Source organism: Rhinatrema bivittatum, chromosome 6, assembly GCF_901001135.1.
Source record: "Rhinatrema bivittatum chromosome 6, aRhiBiv1.1, whole genome shotgun sequence".
In the NCBI taxonomy this organism is placed as follows: domain Eukaryota; kingdom Metazoa; phylum Chordata; class Amphibia; order Gymnophiona; family Rhinatrematidae; genus Rhinatrema; species Rhinatrema bivittatum.
This window is the reverse complement of record NC_042620.1, coordinates 186053231-186070169: the sequence shown is the minus strand read 5'-3', so window position 1 is coordinate 186070169 and position 16939 is coordinate 186053231. Positions and strand designations below refer to the sequence as shown.

At 46.2% G+C, this 16939-nt stretch overlaps 1 protein-coding gene across 2 annotated transcripts in view; it reads right to left on the bottom strand.

Moving 5' to 3' along the window:
* CARF (calcium responsive transcription factor) overlaps window positions 1-16939 on the bottom strand; it is a 435125-nt gene that overhangs the window by 52777 nt on the left and 365409 nt on the right. For both annotated transcript variants that reach the window (XM_029606288.1, XM_029606289.1), the window contains one exon: window positions 10394-10545. In XM_029606288.1, the coding sequence (XP_029462148.1) occupies window positions 10394-10545 (152 nt within the window). The remainder of the gene's footprint in view (window positions 1-10393; window positions 10546-16939) is intronic.

Below are 16939 nucleotides of genomic sequence, written 5' to 3'. Positions count from 1 at the left end.
CAGCATATTTAGGGTTAACTTTCTGAAAGGCTAGTGATGTAATGCATGTTTTTGTCTGAGCCCAGCTGACTTTGATAGCCAATGGAGCCTACATTTCAGGTTTTTATTTGTTCTGGTCCCAGTGGAATTTGCAAGCAGTTTCAGTCTTGGCACCAGACTAGATCTACCTTTCCCGAAAATCTGGAACCAGCTGGCAATCCTAGACAGCAGTGGCCCAAAAATTCTTAGGGTTTGATAGTGTGGAACTTGTAGAAAGAATAACAAAAGAGAAGACTGAAATGTGACTTGATAGAAACATTCAAATACATAAAGGGGGTTACAAAGAGGATGTTGAGCAAATGGGAACAGGACAAGAAGAAATCAGCTTAAACTGCATCAGAGAGATTTAGGTTACATAGCCCCTGTCCCAATCACTTCTTGGGTACAAGGGCACATAGGAATGACAAACAAGACCTTGTGACCTCCTGGAGTTCCTGCATGGGGGCCCTTAGGGTTTTGTCTCTCTATGAGGCTCTTCAGCACTCCAGTCATTCACCCCCAAAATCACTCTTCACTCCAAAAACTGTTGTTCAGAATCAAGTCTTTACTGAATCTGGTGAATGCAAAACAAATCAAAGTCCAACAGTACTCTAAAGGGAAATGCACCACACTGAACATAAGTCCAAAAATACAAAAACACAGATCTCAGTCTCTTTCACACTCTCTTCCCCACAAAGGTAAACTCTTCTGGAAAGATACCCTTCTACCTTGGGCTCTCCCAGTACTTTTTGGGTATTACAGATCTTCTCAGTTCCTTTCTTTGGTGAGCTTCTGGATGATTTGCTTGATCAGCCAATACTCTAGATTTTCCCAGGCACACTGTTTTTCCTAAGGGTTCCCTAATACCCTCATCCAATATTCTGCAGCATTCTCTTCTTCTTGGGTTTCCTCAGAATCTTTCTCAGGGACAACTCATCCAAACTCTCTCTGGACTCCCAGGAATCCCCCTTCCTGGAACCCTGAACCTCTTCTGCAGGCCCTGCCCTGTTGGGGGACAAAACCCATCCAAGTGTCCCATGCACAGAAAAACACCTGCTCCCTCAGCCCTATGCTGATTCTCAACTTAGGTCACATGGGCACAGGAGTTTTGTTAGCACACAGATTCCTACCAATGGGGAGTGGTATACTACACTAACACATCTACAATACACTTACCTCACACTTAGGGGTAGGGTCTGTTCAGACCTCTGACGCACACTGCTAGCTTGATGACCTATTGAGACCACAATTGCCATATCAACCAAGGGCAAAATACTGCTAGTAAGGGGCAGATTTTAGGGTCCCATTACAATTAGAAAATAGGAAAAACATTCTAAGTGCAGTTAAAAACTGGAACAAGCAATCTAAGAAATGGTGGTATCTCTATCACTGAAGGTGTGCAGTCCTCGGAACACGATCTCTAGCTTGTGTCCCTATACAGCCAGTTAACCTTTTCCTCGGTTTCAGATAGCAGATAAACTCAGTTCTTGATTACCAACATTTATTAGAATGATGAACAGTTCACTCACTGTGAATGAGAAGGCAACAAGACTAGCAGCACAGATTGAAGAGATTGATACAGCTGTAAGAAGTTCTGTCGGGAAGCCCAATAGTCTGAGGGAAACAACTGCAGCTGTAGTAGAAGCTGTGGATTAATGGAGGGTGAAAAGCGATGCTTTTGAGGAGCTTAAGGCAAGATTCAGAATTAGCTGTTAGCTTGCAGGAGCCTATTTCCCAACTGAAAATCCCTCCAGACACTAAACTGTTCCATGCTGTTTTGAGTCAATGGTCCAATAGGAAAGAAGAAAGAACACAGAGAAGGAGGGAAAGGCAAGATCCAGTCCAATTAGGAAGTTTAAAACATTCAAACATCAGCTAACAATAACCAGTCAGGATAAAGATATTATACCCTTCACAAATCTAAACAAAGCAATATCAAAAGGTGACACAGGGTGCCAGTGTAATAAAGAAACATATAAACACACTGTGGAGACAGAACAGAAGGTTTTAAGAATGTATTAGATAAACATGTGTTGACTATCTGAGGAAAGGAGGTGATTAGATGACCCTTAGATTTATAATTCTATCATCAAATCTTATTTTATCTCCTACTGTTGTATAAAGTTATACAATAGTATCATATGCCCAGTGCAACTTGAGCTTGCTGTATAGCATGCTTTATCTCTATGTATTAGAAGAATAAGATTCCAGGTGAGCATTGCAGCATATGATGTGCACATGCATAGCGATGAATACCTGGAGCCTAGGCACAAGCTGGCATGCTTGTGCAATGCTGTAGATCTTGGAGTGTGTGGGATCAGCACCGCGGTGGCAGAGCTGTGGGATTTTCCAGGCCCCACTAACTGAAGAGATCAAAAGCATAGGGTCCGTACAAAGGCTATTGGGATTTCCCAGGCCCAATCGGTGACAGGACACAAGGTGGGAATGGGAGGGTAGGAGGGGGTGGGAGTAAGTTAGAAGAGAGGGAATGAGATTGGAGAAGGGAGGAAACACAGCAGGGAAGAGAGGAGGAAAAGTGGAGAGTGCTAGGGGAAAATTGTGCACAATCCCTACCCTTAACTCCACCCCTCCCTCATTCCTACTCCCTCACAACTCACCCCCACTGCCCACATACACAAACTCATCCCTCCACAGCCATACCCCCCAAAAACACACAAACCCATACCCCCATACCTCCTGACCCAGACGCAAACAGCCCCTCACCCCCACACTACGATCTAGACCATTGTCACCAATACCACCCCCCACACACACATATACAGGAGAAAGAGAGGGAAAGGAAGTGGAGTATGGGGAGAAGTGGAGGAAGAGGGGAAAGAGTGCACATACCCATCGCGATATACCCACTTTCTAAACCCCCCCCACAAACACACATGCACATACACAAACTCTCTAACCCCCAACACTCACCCTACATCTACACTGCCACACCCACTGAGGGAGAGGAAGGGGGAAGTGAATAGTGCAAGGGAAGGAAGGGGACAAAAGAGGAGATTGCAAGAGAAAAAGAGTTCACGCGCATATACACAAACCCCAACCCCTGCAGACCCAATATCACCCATCCACCCTCCAACACACACACACATCCTGTTATGGCCGCCGGCCGCAGCAAGCCGCAACCGGGGCCGGCTGTCATGGCCGCTGGCTGCAACGGTCCGTGGCCGGGACCAAAGACTCACCCGCAGCATCAGGTTGGTCCGGAGGCTCCTGCCTGAGGCTTCGTGCTTGGTTTCCGGTGCCCGTGTTCCTGGACTTGTTTGGTTCTTCGTCCCGCTTCTGCTCCTTCTCTTCGTTGTATTGTCTCTTTGGCTCCTGACCTTGGACTGGCTGTGGTGAGTTCCTGGCGTTGACTTTGGATTGGCTTTGGACCATTCTCCTGTGTTGCCCCTGGACTGGCTTTGGACCTCTCTCCCATCTGTTCCTAGACTGGCTTTGGACCGCTCTCTGGACTTCGACTCTTGGACCGGCTTTGGACTATCCTTCGACTTCTATGACCAGCTGGAGGCGCCAGTTGTCTGGAACCCCCGACCTGCAGGAGGCGCCTGCATCCAGACCTTCACTAGTCTTCAGGGAGTTCCTTAAGTCCCAGTGGCCGGATCCCTACAGGCTCCTGGCGAGATCATGAGCTTCCAGGGTGAAGTCTTCTTTCAACGCTCATCTCATTGAGCCTTGCCCTCCGACGGTAGGGACCTAATGGGTTTGCTGTCCGTTTGGGTAGCACCAACTCTACCTCGGAACAGGGGTCCACCTCCTGAATTTGTAACAGAATACCAAGGCCCTGGAACCGGCAGAGGCTTCTGCTCGCCAAGCCATTCCTGGACTCGCTCAAAAGGTCATAGAGCAGCAACGTATTCTTGAATCTATGGTGTCTTCCCTGGAATGACTCAATGCCCAGTTGGATTCTATGACCGCGGCTCAGGCTGTTTCTTCACCTGTACCCGTATTACCAGGGATTCAGAGCAACACTCGGGCCATGTTTCCATCACCTATTCCTCCCACGTTATGCGGGCAAGCCTAGGTTATGCCAAGGATTCCTTGATCAATGCAGTATGCATTTCCACCTTCAAGTTTCCTCGTTTCCGAACGACCTTACAAAAACCACCTATATACTGTCTCTTTTAGAAGGTAATGCCCTGGCCTGGGCTTCTCCTTTCTGGCGATGGTCCGACCCAGTTTACAAGACCTTCCTAAGTTTTTGGAATTATTTCAAGCAGTATTTGACGATCCAGGGAGACAAGTGGTCGCTGGCTCCAAGCTTCTACAACTTCAACAAGGAAATCAGCCGCTGGCTGACTACACTATTGAATTCAGAACTCTTCCATCCGAACTCCACTGGGAGGAGAATTGTCTCCGGTCCATATATTTGGAGGGTCTGTCATCCCGAATTAAGGATGAGATGGCAGCCTGGGAGTTACCACCCTCATTGGACTCTATCGTGGACTTAGTGATTCGTATTGACCGCCAGCTACAGGAAAGAGCACGAGAAGGATCGAGCACGAGAAGGCACTTGGCGGTAACTACTTCTTCTCGCTCATCTACTCTGGTCTCTCAAACCGCATCTACCACAGAAGGGACTATGGAGGAACCCATGCAACTGGGCCGCAGACCTCTCTCTCCAGAGGAGAGGCAAAGACGTCGCAAGGCAGGCCTCTGTCTATATTGTGGAGGAGCGGGCCATCTCATCGCTCGCTGCCCTACTCGTCCGGGAAATTCCCAAGCCTAGGCTCCACTGGGGGAGTAACTCTAGGCATCGCTTCCCCGGCTCCCCCACTAACTCTGCATGTCACCCTGTGTTTTGGAGATCACCAATTCTCTACGCTGGCTTTAGTTGATTCTGGAGCCGGAGGAAACTTCATCCTTCAAGATGTAGTGGAACGACTGCACATTGCCATTCATCTGTGTCCTAAGCCATTAGTCATCTCTTCCATTCACGGAGATCCCCTGCCGGGGAGAATAACCCATCATACAGTTCCTATGGAATGCCATATAGCACCAAACCACACCGAAAATATCTCTTTCTATGTTATCCAAAGAGCCATTCACCCTATAGTTCTTGGTATTCCGTGGTTGCAGCAGCATAATCCTCAGTTTGACTGGACATCTTTAAAACTTCTCCACTGAGGTCCAGCATGCCCTGAGACCTGCAGTAAAGGATCCAACTCTTCCGGTAGTTTCATTTGCACCTCTCGCCTTGAGGGACTGCTGTCACAGTTTGCGGATGTGTTTTCAAAAAAATCTGCTGACACTTTATCTCCACACCGAGAATTTGACTGTAGCATCAATCTAACCCCTGGAGCTATTCCGCCTCGGGGTAGGGTCTATCCTCTATCTGCTTTGGAGACCCATGCTATGTCTGAATATGTCCAAGACAATTTACAGAAGGGATTCATTAGGCACTCGACATCTCCAGCTGGGGCTGGCTTCTTCTTTGTCAGAAAGAAAGACGGGACCCTGCACCCGTGCATTGACTTCCAAGGACTGAATGCCCTTACTATCAAGGACCGATATCCATTACCATTAATAGCTGAACTTTTTGACCGTTTACAGGGAGCCAAGGTGTTCTCGAAGTTGGATCTGCAGGGAGCATATAATCTCATCAGAATTCGGGAGGGGGACGAGTGGAAGCCGGCTTTCAACACCAGAGATGGACATTACGAGTATCTTGTTAAGCCTTTTGGCTTGACTAATGCTCCGGCAGTGTTTCAGCACTTCATTAATGAGATATGCCGAGACTTGCTTTATGTTTGCGTGATAGTCTACCTGGATGTATTTATTTATTTGTTTTTTTATACCGGCATTCACGATAGGCATCACATCATGTCGGTTTACATTTTAACAAGGGGTGAACAAAGAGATAATACAATAAACTTTAACAGTTGCAGAACATGAAATGTTGCAGTTACAATAAAACAGGGACATTGACATTCTGATTTTTTCTGCTAACCTACAAGCACATCACAACATGTTATTCTAGTTTTACAACGTCTAAGAGAGAATCATCTTTATGCTAAAATTGAAAAATGTATCTTTGAACAAGATCCTCTTCAGTTTCTGGGATATATCATCTCCAAACATGGTTTTCAAATGGACCCCTCCAAATTAAAATTCATTCAAGAATGGCCTCAACCTAATGGATTACGTGCTCTTTAGCGATTCCTGGGTTTTGCCAACTACTATCATAGTTTTATCCAGAATTTCTCAAAGTTAGCTGCACCTCTCACGGCTATTACTCAGAAAGGGGCAAACATTGAGTCTTGGCCTGTGGAAGCTGAAGAAGCATTCCGAGCACTTAAGGACTCGTTCCTTAAAAAGCCTTGCCTTCGGCATCCGGATCCCAGATGCCCGTTTGTAGTCGAGGTGGACGCATCAGCCGAAGGAGACGGAGTTGTCTTAAGCCAGAATGACACCACAGGAACTGCCCATCCTTGTTCTTATTTTTCCAGGAAGTTTTCATCGGCAGAATGTAATTACGCTATCGGCGACAAAGAGCTACTTGCTATAAAATTAGCATTTGAAGAATGGCGTCAATGGCTGGAGGGTGCTCAACATCATATTACAGTCCACACGGACCATAAAAATCTGGTGTATCTCCAGCAAGCCCAATGCTTGAACCCATGGCAAGCTCGGTGGGTGATGTTTTTTACGCGCTTCAATTTTGAATTGCGATATCGACCAGCCAAAAAGAGTATTAAGGCAGATGCTTTATCCAGGTCCTTTTCTACAGAGGATATTGAGGAACCTATTCAATACATTATAGACCCAGCATGTATCACCCTTTCTGCGACATTTACCGTTCCATCTGGTAAAACTGTTGTACCTAAAAGACTGCGTAATAAGGTACTGGCTTGGGGGCATGACTCACAATTTGCTGGACACCCGGGAAGAGCTTGGACGCAAACTCTCCTTCAACAATACTATTGGTGGCCTGAGATGCGCAAGGATATTCGAGCTTATGTGGACTCTTGCCCAACTTGTGCACAACACAAGATCCCTGTTGGAAAAACCTGGGGACTTTTACAGCCATTACCCATACCCAAGAAACCATGGACACACATTTCCACTGATTTTATTGTGGATCTTCCGCCTTCAGAGGGTAATACCGTGATATGGGTAGTAGTGGATCGTTTTTCGAAAATGGCCCACTTTGTCCCGCTACCCTCCCTCCCGTCTGCTCCTTGCCTAGCTCAACTATTCATGCTCCATATCTTTCGTCTCCATGGTCTTCCCCAACACATTGCATCAGATCATGGACCTCAGTTTACAGCTCGTTACTGGCTTAATCTTTGTAAAAGGTTTAGCATTTCTCTGGACTACACGACTCTGTTTCATCCACAAGCAAATGGTCAGGCAGAACGTACTAACTGTACCTTGAAACAATTTCTTCGGCTGTACGTCAATTCCCGTCAAGATGATTGAGCAACACTCCTCTCATGGGCTGAGTTCTCTCATAATTCTCATGCTTGTACCTCCACGGTGGCATCCCCGTTCCAGATTGTGTTTGGACGGCAACCCAGGCCTCCATTGCCATTGCCTTTGCCTTTGGCAGTGCCTTCACCTGCAGCTCAACTCACGGTGGTACAGTTGCGGCAGCTTTGGATTCAGACCCAACACATGCTCCAAAAAGCGGCCCATGCTGCCAAGTCATTTGCTGACAAGCATCAGCGACCTGCTCCATGGTTCCGTCCAGGAGAGAGAGTGTGGCTTAGTACCTGACATATCCAGTTGAGAGTTCCTTCCATGCGCCTTGCACCATGTTATATTGGACCGTTTCCGGTGCTGCGACAGCTTGGTCCTGTGACTTACCAACTGCAGTTGCCGGCCACATTGCGTATCCATAACTCCTTCCACACGTCCCTTTTAAAACCTCTGGTTCTCTCTTGGCCTCATCGGAAGGTTCCTGACGTTCCTCAACCCAGGACAGAAGAGGAAACTATATATCAAGTACATGAAGTACTAGATGTCCGGAAACGAGGCAACATATGGGAATACCTCCTAGCGTGGGAAGGATTCAGACCGGAGGAGAATTCTTGGGAGCCTGCTAAGAACATCCTGGATAAAACGCTTCTCCAGAACTTTCACATTGAACATCCAGGTAAACCCAAGCCTTCTAGAGGGAGGCCTAAAAGAGGGGGTACTGTTATGGTCGCCGGCCGCGGCAGCCGCAGCCAAAGACTCACCCACGGAGTTGGGTTGGTCCGGAGGCTCCTGTAGGAGCAGGGGGGCCTCCTCTGGCATTCTCCCCGCGGCCATGGCCGCTGCTAGGCCGGCCGCAGGGCCCAACAAAGCTGAGATGACTCCTTCCCCTTCCTAGCTGCCTTAGAACCGCGCGTGCAGCTGAAGATAAGATTTAAAGGGGCCATGACAGGAAGTTGTCGTGGCTCCCTCCTGAGACTCCTCCCTCATTTTAGGTATTTAAGGCAAGGTCTGCTCCTCAGACCTTGCCTTGGTATTGAGGCTTCGTGCTTGGTTTCCGGTGCCCGTGTTCCTGGACTTGTTTGGTTCTTCGTCCCGCTTCTGCTCCTTCTCTTTGTTGGATTGTCTCTTTGGCTCCTGACCTTGGACTGGCTGTGGTGAGTTCCTGGCGTTGACTTCGGGTTGGCTTTGGACCTTTCTCCTGTGTTGCCCCTGGACTGGCTTCGGACCTCTCTCCCGTCTGTTCCCGGACTGGCTTTGGACCGCTCTCTGGACTTCGACTCTTGGACTGGTTTTGGACTATCTTTCAACTTCTACTCCCGGACTATCTCCGACCAGCTGGAGGTGCCAGTTGTCTGGAACCCCCGACCTGCAGGAGGCGCCTGCATCCAGACCTTCACTAGTCTTCAGGGCGTTCCCTAAGTTCCAGTGGCCGGATCCCTACAGGCTCCTCCTGTAGGGATCCGGCCACTGGAACTTAGGGAACTCCGGCCCTAAGTTCCAGCCACTCATCACATTGAGTGGCCGGATCCCTCCTGTAGGGATCCGGCCACTCATCACATTGAGCCTTGCCCTCCGACGGTAGGGACCTAATGGGTTCGCTATCTATTTGGGTAACACCAACTCTACTTCGGAACAGGGGTCCACCTCCTGAATTCGTAACACATTCATACTCTACCACATCCCTCCCAACCATACACAAGAGAAGGGGAAGAAACAGTAGGAAGTGGAGAGTTTAAGAGAGGGAAGAAAAATGTGAAAGAAGAAAAAGGGAGTGGAATGGAGAAAGTGAGGGAAGGGGTAGGAGAGGAGAAGAGAAGCGTGTGAGGGGGACAGAGTGTGTGTGCCCGCATGCACACACTCACACCCTAACTCCTGCATTCCTGCACCTACCACTACCCACACACCACTCCACTACACCACAACTCACCCCAAACACACACCTTTAGACAACCCACCTATATCATCATGTACACCCCACCCTTCACCATCCACCACAAACACACACAATTACGTCCATCTCACACTAACCAACCCACATACTACCTCTATACATATACTCACCCCCTACTACTTTCCTACATACACACCCTCACTACCACCTTCCCATTACACTCCACACCCTTATATACGCATACCCAACCATATACAACTCTATACCACCAGCTCCCACCACAACACACACACATACACACCATACCACCACCTCCCCCCACCACACACACATTCCTTATCTCCCGGCATATACACCTACACTCTGTCACACATACAGACACACTACCATTGCTTCCCACATACACCTCACCTACACCACCATCAACCCCCCACATACATGAGAGGGGAGAGGGAGAGGGGGACATAGTGAAGGTGTAAAGGGAGAAAGAATCCCCTCACACACACACACACGCACCCCTCATTCCTCCACACACATCCCTGCAAGTCTATCAAACCACACCCCACCATACGTTTTCCACCGAGCCCAATACACATATAGACACCTAACCCCATATCTTCACCTCCATACAGCAATTACAAGACACGCACATTCCTGGAGCTTCTATAACATGCATACTGGTAATGGTGTCATAAAATGTACTCTTTGAAGTTGGCATACATTTCTAAACTATTCTTGTTTAGGGTTTCCCTTAAAATACAAGCATGCTCAGGTCAGGGTCAGGAATTCTATAACTCTGTCCCTGCCCTTCCTTTCCTTAGGTAACCATGCAATCTATCAGTATGTTATCAGTCAGTTGCCCCTCTCAGCCATTCCTTGCATTTTATGCCTAGGCAAGAACATAAAGTAGAGAGTGGAGAGCTTACCAATGGGGTTGGTGAGTAAAGCAAGCAGAGGCACAGCCCCTAGTACTTGAAAAGATCACTAAATAATAAGGAAAAAGTACTATTAATAAAAATTAACACAATGTAATGGGATGAACTTTACCTTAAGACATGGTAACGATACAAGCATTCTTTTTGAAGCTCCACATCTAACTTATTGTCAAAAAAGTCTTGTTTATCTACCACAAGCAGTTCTGTTTCCTCCATACAGACAATGGTAGCATTTCTGTTCAGGCCCTTTAGTAGGGCTATTTCCTGTCGGCACAGAAAGAAGACACAAATAATGTGTGATACTGTTTTGAATCCTCATTTTCCAGATGCACTCTACAAATGTGAGAGGATGAGTCAGGATTCATTAGAACACTGGCAAACACGTCTGATTGGTCCAAGTGCTCACCCACTTAAACTCAGAATAGATGGAATGTGCCTGATTACAGCCACCTATTCCTCTACCCAGTCCCCTCAATTTCAATAATCAAACCAGATCTCTCCCTCCCCTGGTTTTGAAAATTATTTAAAATAAAACATCTTTGACAATTATTTTGGAGGAGCTGATTTAAATATGGTAATCAGAATATTCCTTGGATTTTCCAGTTTGTAGCTGTGCCCCACTTTCTAAATTATGAAATGTTTACCAATTAAGGGGGTCATTTATCAAAGTGCTATATGGCGTTTTTGCATGTGAAAAGCACTATAACGCATGGTGCGATGCAAATTTGGGATTTCTGTCCAAGAGGGCTGGCTTTGCAATATCGCACAGTTTTAACTACACCTTTTTCATTTGTGTTAAGCTGTGCGATATGGCTTTTTTGCATTTTGTGATGTTTTCACAAATAGCATTTTCACTATTGAGAGAGAGAGAGAGAGATTAGCTATAAGGCCCTTATAGTAGTTAGGTATTAATACCTCTATATGAGATTGATGTTACCCAGGTAGAGAGTCCATCAAGCTAGGTGGAGAGAACATTGTACAAATCTCATCTTTGGGTGAGTTTCCTCACTCCGAAGGACATTAAATCTTCACAAGAGTGTACTGTCTGTTCGTATGTCTCACTCTGAATGTCAAAGTGGCTCCCTAACCCCTACACTCCTACCTAAACCTCACCTCAAGTAACTAGGTGGGCCTCATATAGAGTTGTAAGACAGTTCTGAAATCCAATGAATTTAGGAAAGGTTTTAAACGTCTGATAACTAGGAGCTTGTGATATCCTTCTTTGATTTTAGTAGTTATGTGCATATTGTAGGAAAGGTTTTTATCCATGATAACTCCAAGGTTTCTGGTGTGATTGACAGGGGATATAAAATTGATTTGATTGTTAGCAATGAATTGAGGTGGTGGAATTAAGTTGGATTTTTTGTTCATGATAATTATTTCTGTTTTATCAATATTGATTATTAATTTTAAATTTGATAGGAGTTGTTTTATTGAGTCAAGTATCATGGAGGTATCTTTGTATGTTTCATCAATGGAGTTTTTAATGGAAATAATGTTTGTTGCAGTTGTGAACCCTAACCGTTTTTTCTTTTTCTTATTCTTTTTCTTATTCTTTTTTTCTTATTTGTAAAGTTCACAATTTTCTCTCTTATTTGTAGAGTTCACACTTCAATTAATTTCTTATTTTTTTCACTGAAAAATTGTGAACTTTACAAATAAGAAAAAAAGAGAAAAAGAATAAGAAAAAGAAAAACCGGTTAGGTTCACAACTGCAACAAACCCAATGATTATTTAACATATATGGTGAGCTATTCACTTTGGTTTGGGTTAGAAATCCCATGCATTTAAAGTGAAAAAGAAAATACACACGTCTTATGTATTAAGATTGGGCTCCCGTATGAAGGTCGTTGTTGCAAGAAACATATCTTTGTTGGCATCTTCAATAAATGTGGTTTATTATTAATAAGATAAATAAATAAAATACAACTGAATACTTCAGCAACTTCAGTGAAAGAATCGCTGTCTCCAGTGGTGACCATTAAGATCACTGTACCTTTATCCACACCTACCCGCTTCATGGGTGAAGCTAAGATGTGTAGAGGGTTTGTTAATCAATGCAGCATGCATTTCTCTTTACAGCATACCCTCTTTCCCACAGAAGCATCCAAGCCCACTTACATCCTATTTTTCCTAGAGGGACGAGCCTTGGCTTGGGCTTTACCATTGTGGAAACGTGAAGATCCTATCCTGAATGACCCACCAGGATTTCTAAAACTTTTCAAGTCTGTCTTTGATGACCCGGCTTGCCAGACCATCTCTGGATCTGCTTTGCTTAATCTCCAGCAAGGTAATAAGCCGCTCACAGATTATGCGATTGAATTCAAGACTTTAGCAACTGAACTCCATTGGGACACTGGATGTCTACATGATATCTTCATGGAGGGCCTCAACTCTCGCTTAAAAGACGAATTGGTGGCTCGTGATTTGCCTGATACCCTTGAGTCTCTGATGGAACTGGCTGGGAAAATTGACCGCCATATTCGAGACCAAACTCAGGAGGCTAAGAGTCCATAAAAGACCACTGAGGGGGCTAATCAATGTTTCACCACTCATTTGCATGCCCACTACACCATCGTTACCTGGCTTACCTCCACAATACGGCTCTTTCCAGGATGTTTTCTCAAAACAAGCAGCAGATCTACTTCCACCATACAGGGTTTTTGACTGCGCTATAAACCTGAAACCCAATTCAGAACCTCCCAAAGGAAGAGTTTACCCTCTTTCTGTAGCTGAGACTAAGGCTATGTCCGCCTTCATACAAGAAAACCTTCAGAAGGGATTCATTAGACCTTCCAAATCCCCTGCTGGTGCAGGCTTCTTTTTTGTAGGGAAGAAAGATGGCACTTTACATCCCTGCATCGACTACAGGGGTCTAAATGAGATTACCATCAAGGACCGGTATCCTCTGCCCTTAATTTCTGAACTGTTTGACAGGCTCCAAGGAGCCAAGATATTCTCCAAACTGGACCTTAAAGGAGCTTACAACTTGGTGTGTATTCGCAAAGGAGATGAATGGAAGACTGCTTTTAACACCCACGATGGACACTTCGAATATCTCGTCATGCCCTTCGGTTTGAGTAACACACCTGCAGTCTTTCAAAATATGATGAACGACATTTTACGGGACTTACTATATCAATGCATAGTAGTATATCTCGAAGATATACTAATCTTTTCTCAAGATCTGCAAACTCATCAGGAAGATGTCAAGAAAGTTTTAAGATGTCTGCGTGAGTACCATCTATACGCAAAGCTTGAAAAGTGCGAATTCCACAAGGAGTCTGTACCCTTCCTGGAATACAGTTTCTAAGAATGGGTTTCAGATGGACCCCAAGAAATTAGAAAGTATCTGGGATTGGCCCCAGCCTACAGGCCTGAAGGCTCTGCGCTGCTTCTTGGGCTTCACCAATTACTATCAAAAACTATTCATCATTGACAGTCCCTCTAACTGCCATGACTAAAAAGGGAGCCAATCCCGTCAACTGGTCTCCAGAAGCCATATCAGCCTTTTTGATGCTCAAAGAGGCTTTTCAAAAGAAGCCTTGCCTCCGTCATCCTGACCCACATTGCCCATTCATCATCAAGGTCGACGCATCAGAAGTTGGCGTGGGAGCGGTTTTAAGCCAGTATAGTGAATCTAATGTGCTCCATTCTTACTCCTTCTTCTCAAGGCGGTTCTCGCCTGCCGAAAGAAATTATGGAATCGGAGACAAAGAGTTACTCGCAATCAAGCTGGCCTTAGAGGAGTGGTGTCCTTGGCTAGAGGTGCACAACATCGAATAGTAGCATACACCGATCACAAGAATTTGGAGTACCTCAGACATGCTCAACGACTCAATCACAGTCAAGCAAGATGGTCCCTGTTCTTTAACAGATTTGACTTCCTATTGAAGTATCATCCGGGAGAGAAGAACACTCGGGCTGATGCCTTGTCACAATCCTTCTCCCCTCAGAATGTGCCAGACGAACCCCGTCATATCATTGACCCCGGGAGAGTGGTCCTTGCAGCCACTCATGTGGTTCCCGCTGGGAAGATGGTTGTGGCCAGAAATCAGAGGAAGAAGCCGTTGAAGTGAGCGCACGATTCCCATCTGGCCGGCCATCCGGGACAGAGTCATACTTTGGCAATGCTACAGTGGTACTATTGATGGCCAACTATGAAAAAAAACGTAAGGGCCTATGTGGGTTCTTGTACTGTTTACACCAAGCAAAGGTCACCAACCGGACGTCCTTGGGGTTTGTTACAACCTCTACCAGCGCTGGATGAACCCTCGACACATATAGCAACCGACTTTGTGGTAGACTTGCCACCATCCAACGGAAACAACATCATTTGGGTCACAGTTGACCACTTCTTCAAAATGGCACATTTTGTAGCCTTACCAGGATTACCCTCCACTGTGGAGTTAGCGAAACACTTTATTAAACACATCTTTCACCTTCATGGGATGCCTAAGCATATTCTATCTGACAGAGGAGTACAATTCACCATATGTTTTGGAGGGCTCTATGTCAAAACTTTGACATCGCATTGGACTTAACCTATGCTTACCACCCTCAGTCTAATGGATAGACTGAGAGAATGAACAGAACGCTGAAACAATTTCTGCGATCTTATGTTAATTCAAGGCAGAGCGACTGGGCTGAACTACTGCCGTGGGCAGAATTTGCTATCAACTCGCATCCTGCTACTTCCACAGGGTCATCCCCCTTCCAACTCGACTATGGACGACAACTGCTTCCTCCTCTGCCAATTCCACTATCAATGGCTTCTCCAGCCGCCCAGGCTACAGTAACAGAGTTATCTCAACTTTGGAAGCAAATGAAGGAGTTGCTCCTTAAAGCAGGACAGAAAGCAAAGAAGATCTACGATGCTCACCATCGAGAGGCACCACAGATTCAGCCCGGAGACAAAGTCTGGCTGAGTACCAAGTTTCTCCGTCTTAAACTACTTTCAGCATGTTTTGCACCTCGCTATGTAGGACCCTTTGCTATCCTTCAGCGATTGGGAAATCTGACGTACAGTTTGAAACTACCTTCATCAATGAAGATACACAACGCCTTTCATGTCTCTCTGTTAAAACCCTTGATGCTCTCCAAATTTTCTAAAAAGACCCCAGAACCTACTAATCTGGACACAGAGGACGATATTGAGTATACACATCTGCAAGACCCATCAGAGCGGCACACAAAGAAACCCTTCAAGTTCCCCCAACTAAATCCGCTCGACTAACCTCCACGAAAGAACGGGCTTTCTCCACAGCTGGCCCCATCATCTGGAACAACCTGCCGACTGATCTAAGACTAGAACCCTGCCTGACTACCTTCCGAAAAAAACTCAAGACTTGGCTTTTCGTCCAAGCCTTCCCTTAAGCCTAACATTGCAACAATTCTTTCATTTAGCTCAACAGTCTAAATGCCCGACCCAGCCATTGTATATTCATTCGTGTTCATTCTCCAGTTTTTTCTGTCCTTTATTTCCTGGCTACCCTAGCCCCCAAGTTCATTCTCCCTGTTATTTGTAACTGCACCTCGGCCTTCTTGTTATATGGTTTTGTTAAGTTAACCCCTAAGTTTGATGTAAACCGGCCTGATATGAAGCTTGTCATGAAGTTCGGTATAGAAAAATGTTAAATAAAATAAAATAAATAAATATGCCGTGGATGACATCCTGGATGTCCGTAAGAGAGGCAAGACATGGGAGTACCTCATCTCATGGGAAGGCTATGGACCAGAAGAAAACTCATAGGAGCCGCTGGCCAACATCATGGATAAGGACACGGTACGCCAATTCCATCTGGTACACCCACGTAAACCCAGACAACCAGGAAGAGGTCCTGGAGGGGGGCCCTTTGAATGGGGGTACTGTTGCGTCTCTTGGTCGCAGATGGCTGCGACCGCTCTGCCTCACCTCTTTTTTGCCTTTCTCCTCCTCCATGGGTAAGAAGGCTGCCTCCAGTGCAGAGTGCATCTCTAACTCAGCATGGGTGTCCCCGTCTGCCATGCTCCTTCCCATAACCTCCTAGGGCACGTGTGTGCATGCTGCCTACGCTTACCTACACATCATGGCGGGAACCTCGGGGGCGTCCCCACCGCATGACGTCAGTAGCTCCGGGTATTTAAGCCTCTACTCTGCTCCTAATGAACAAGTTAGCAAGGACTTTGGTTTAAGCTACTCTGACCGCTTCTAAGCTGCACACTTAGACTCCTCGCTACCCTCCAGGGTATCTCACTCCTGAAGAAGCTCTGGGCACCCGCTCCTCGGGGGCCTCTCGCTTCCAACTACCCTTCGGGGTTACTCCTAATTCGACAACCGCTCCTCGGGGGGTCTCTCTTCTCTTTTCAGTAATCTGTGTTTCCAGGTGCTCGCTCCTCGAGGGCCTATCCAGCACAGAGTATCCGTACCACGGATCTCGGGTCCCACCTTCATCATCTACCAGGAGGATTCCTGAACTACTCTTCAGTGAGTTCCTTTATGATTCAGCTCTCCATTTCCACCCACCAGGTTCGGCTTATCCCGCTCTGCAGAACACTACCAACCTTGTACATCTGGGTGAGACTACTTCATCTGAGGCTGTCTGAGTGTATTGGCACCTTGCTGGACTTCAGTGCCATTTCTTCCTCCACTATTAACATCTCTCTACAGCAGTATAAT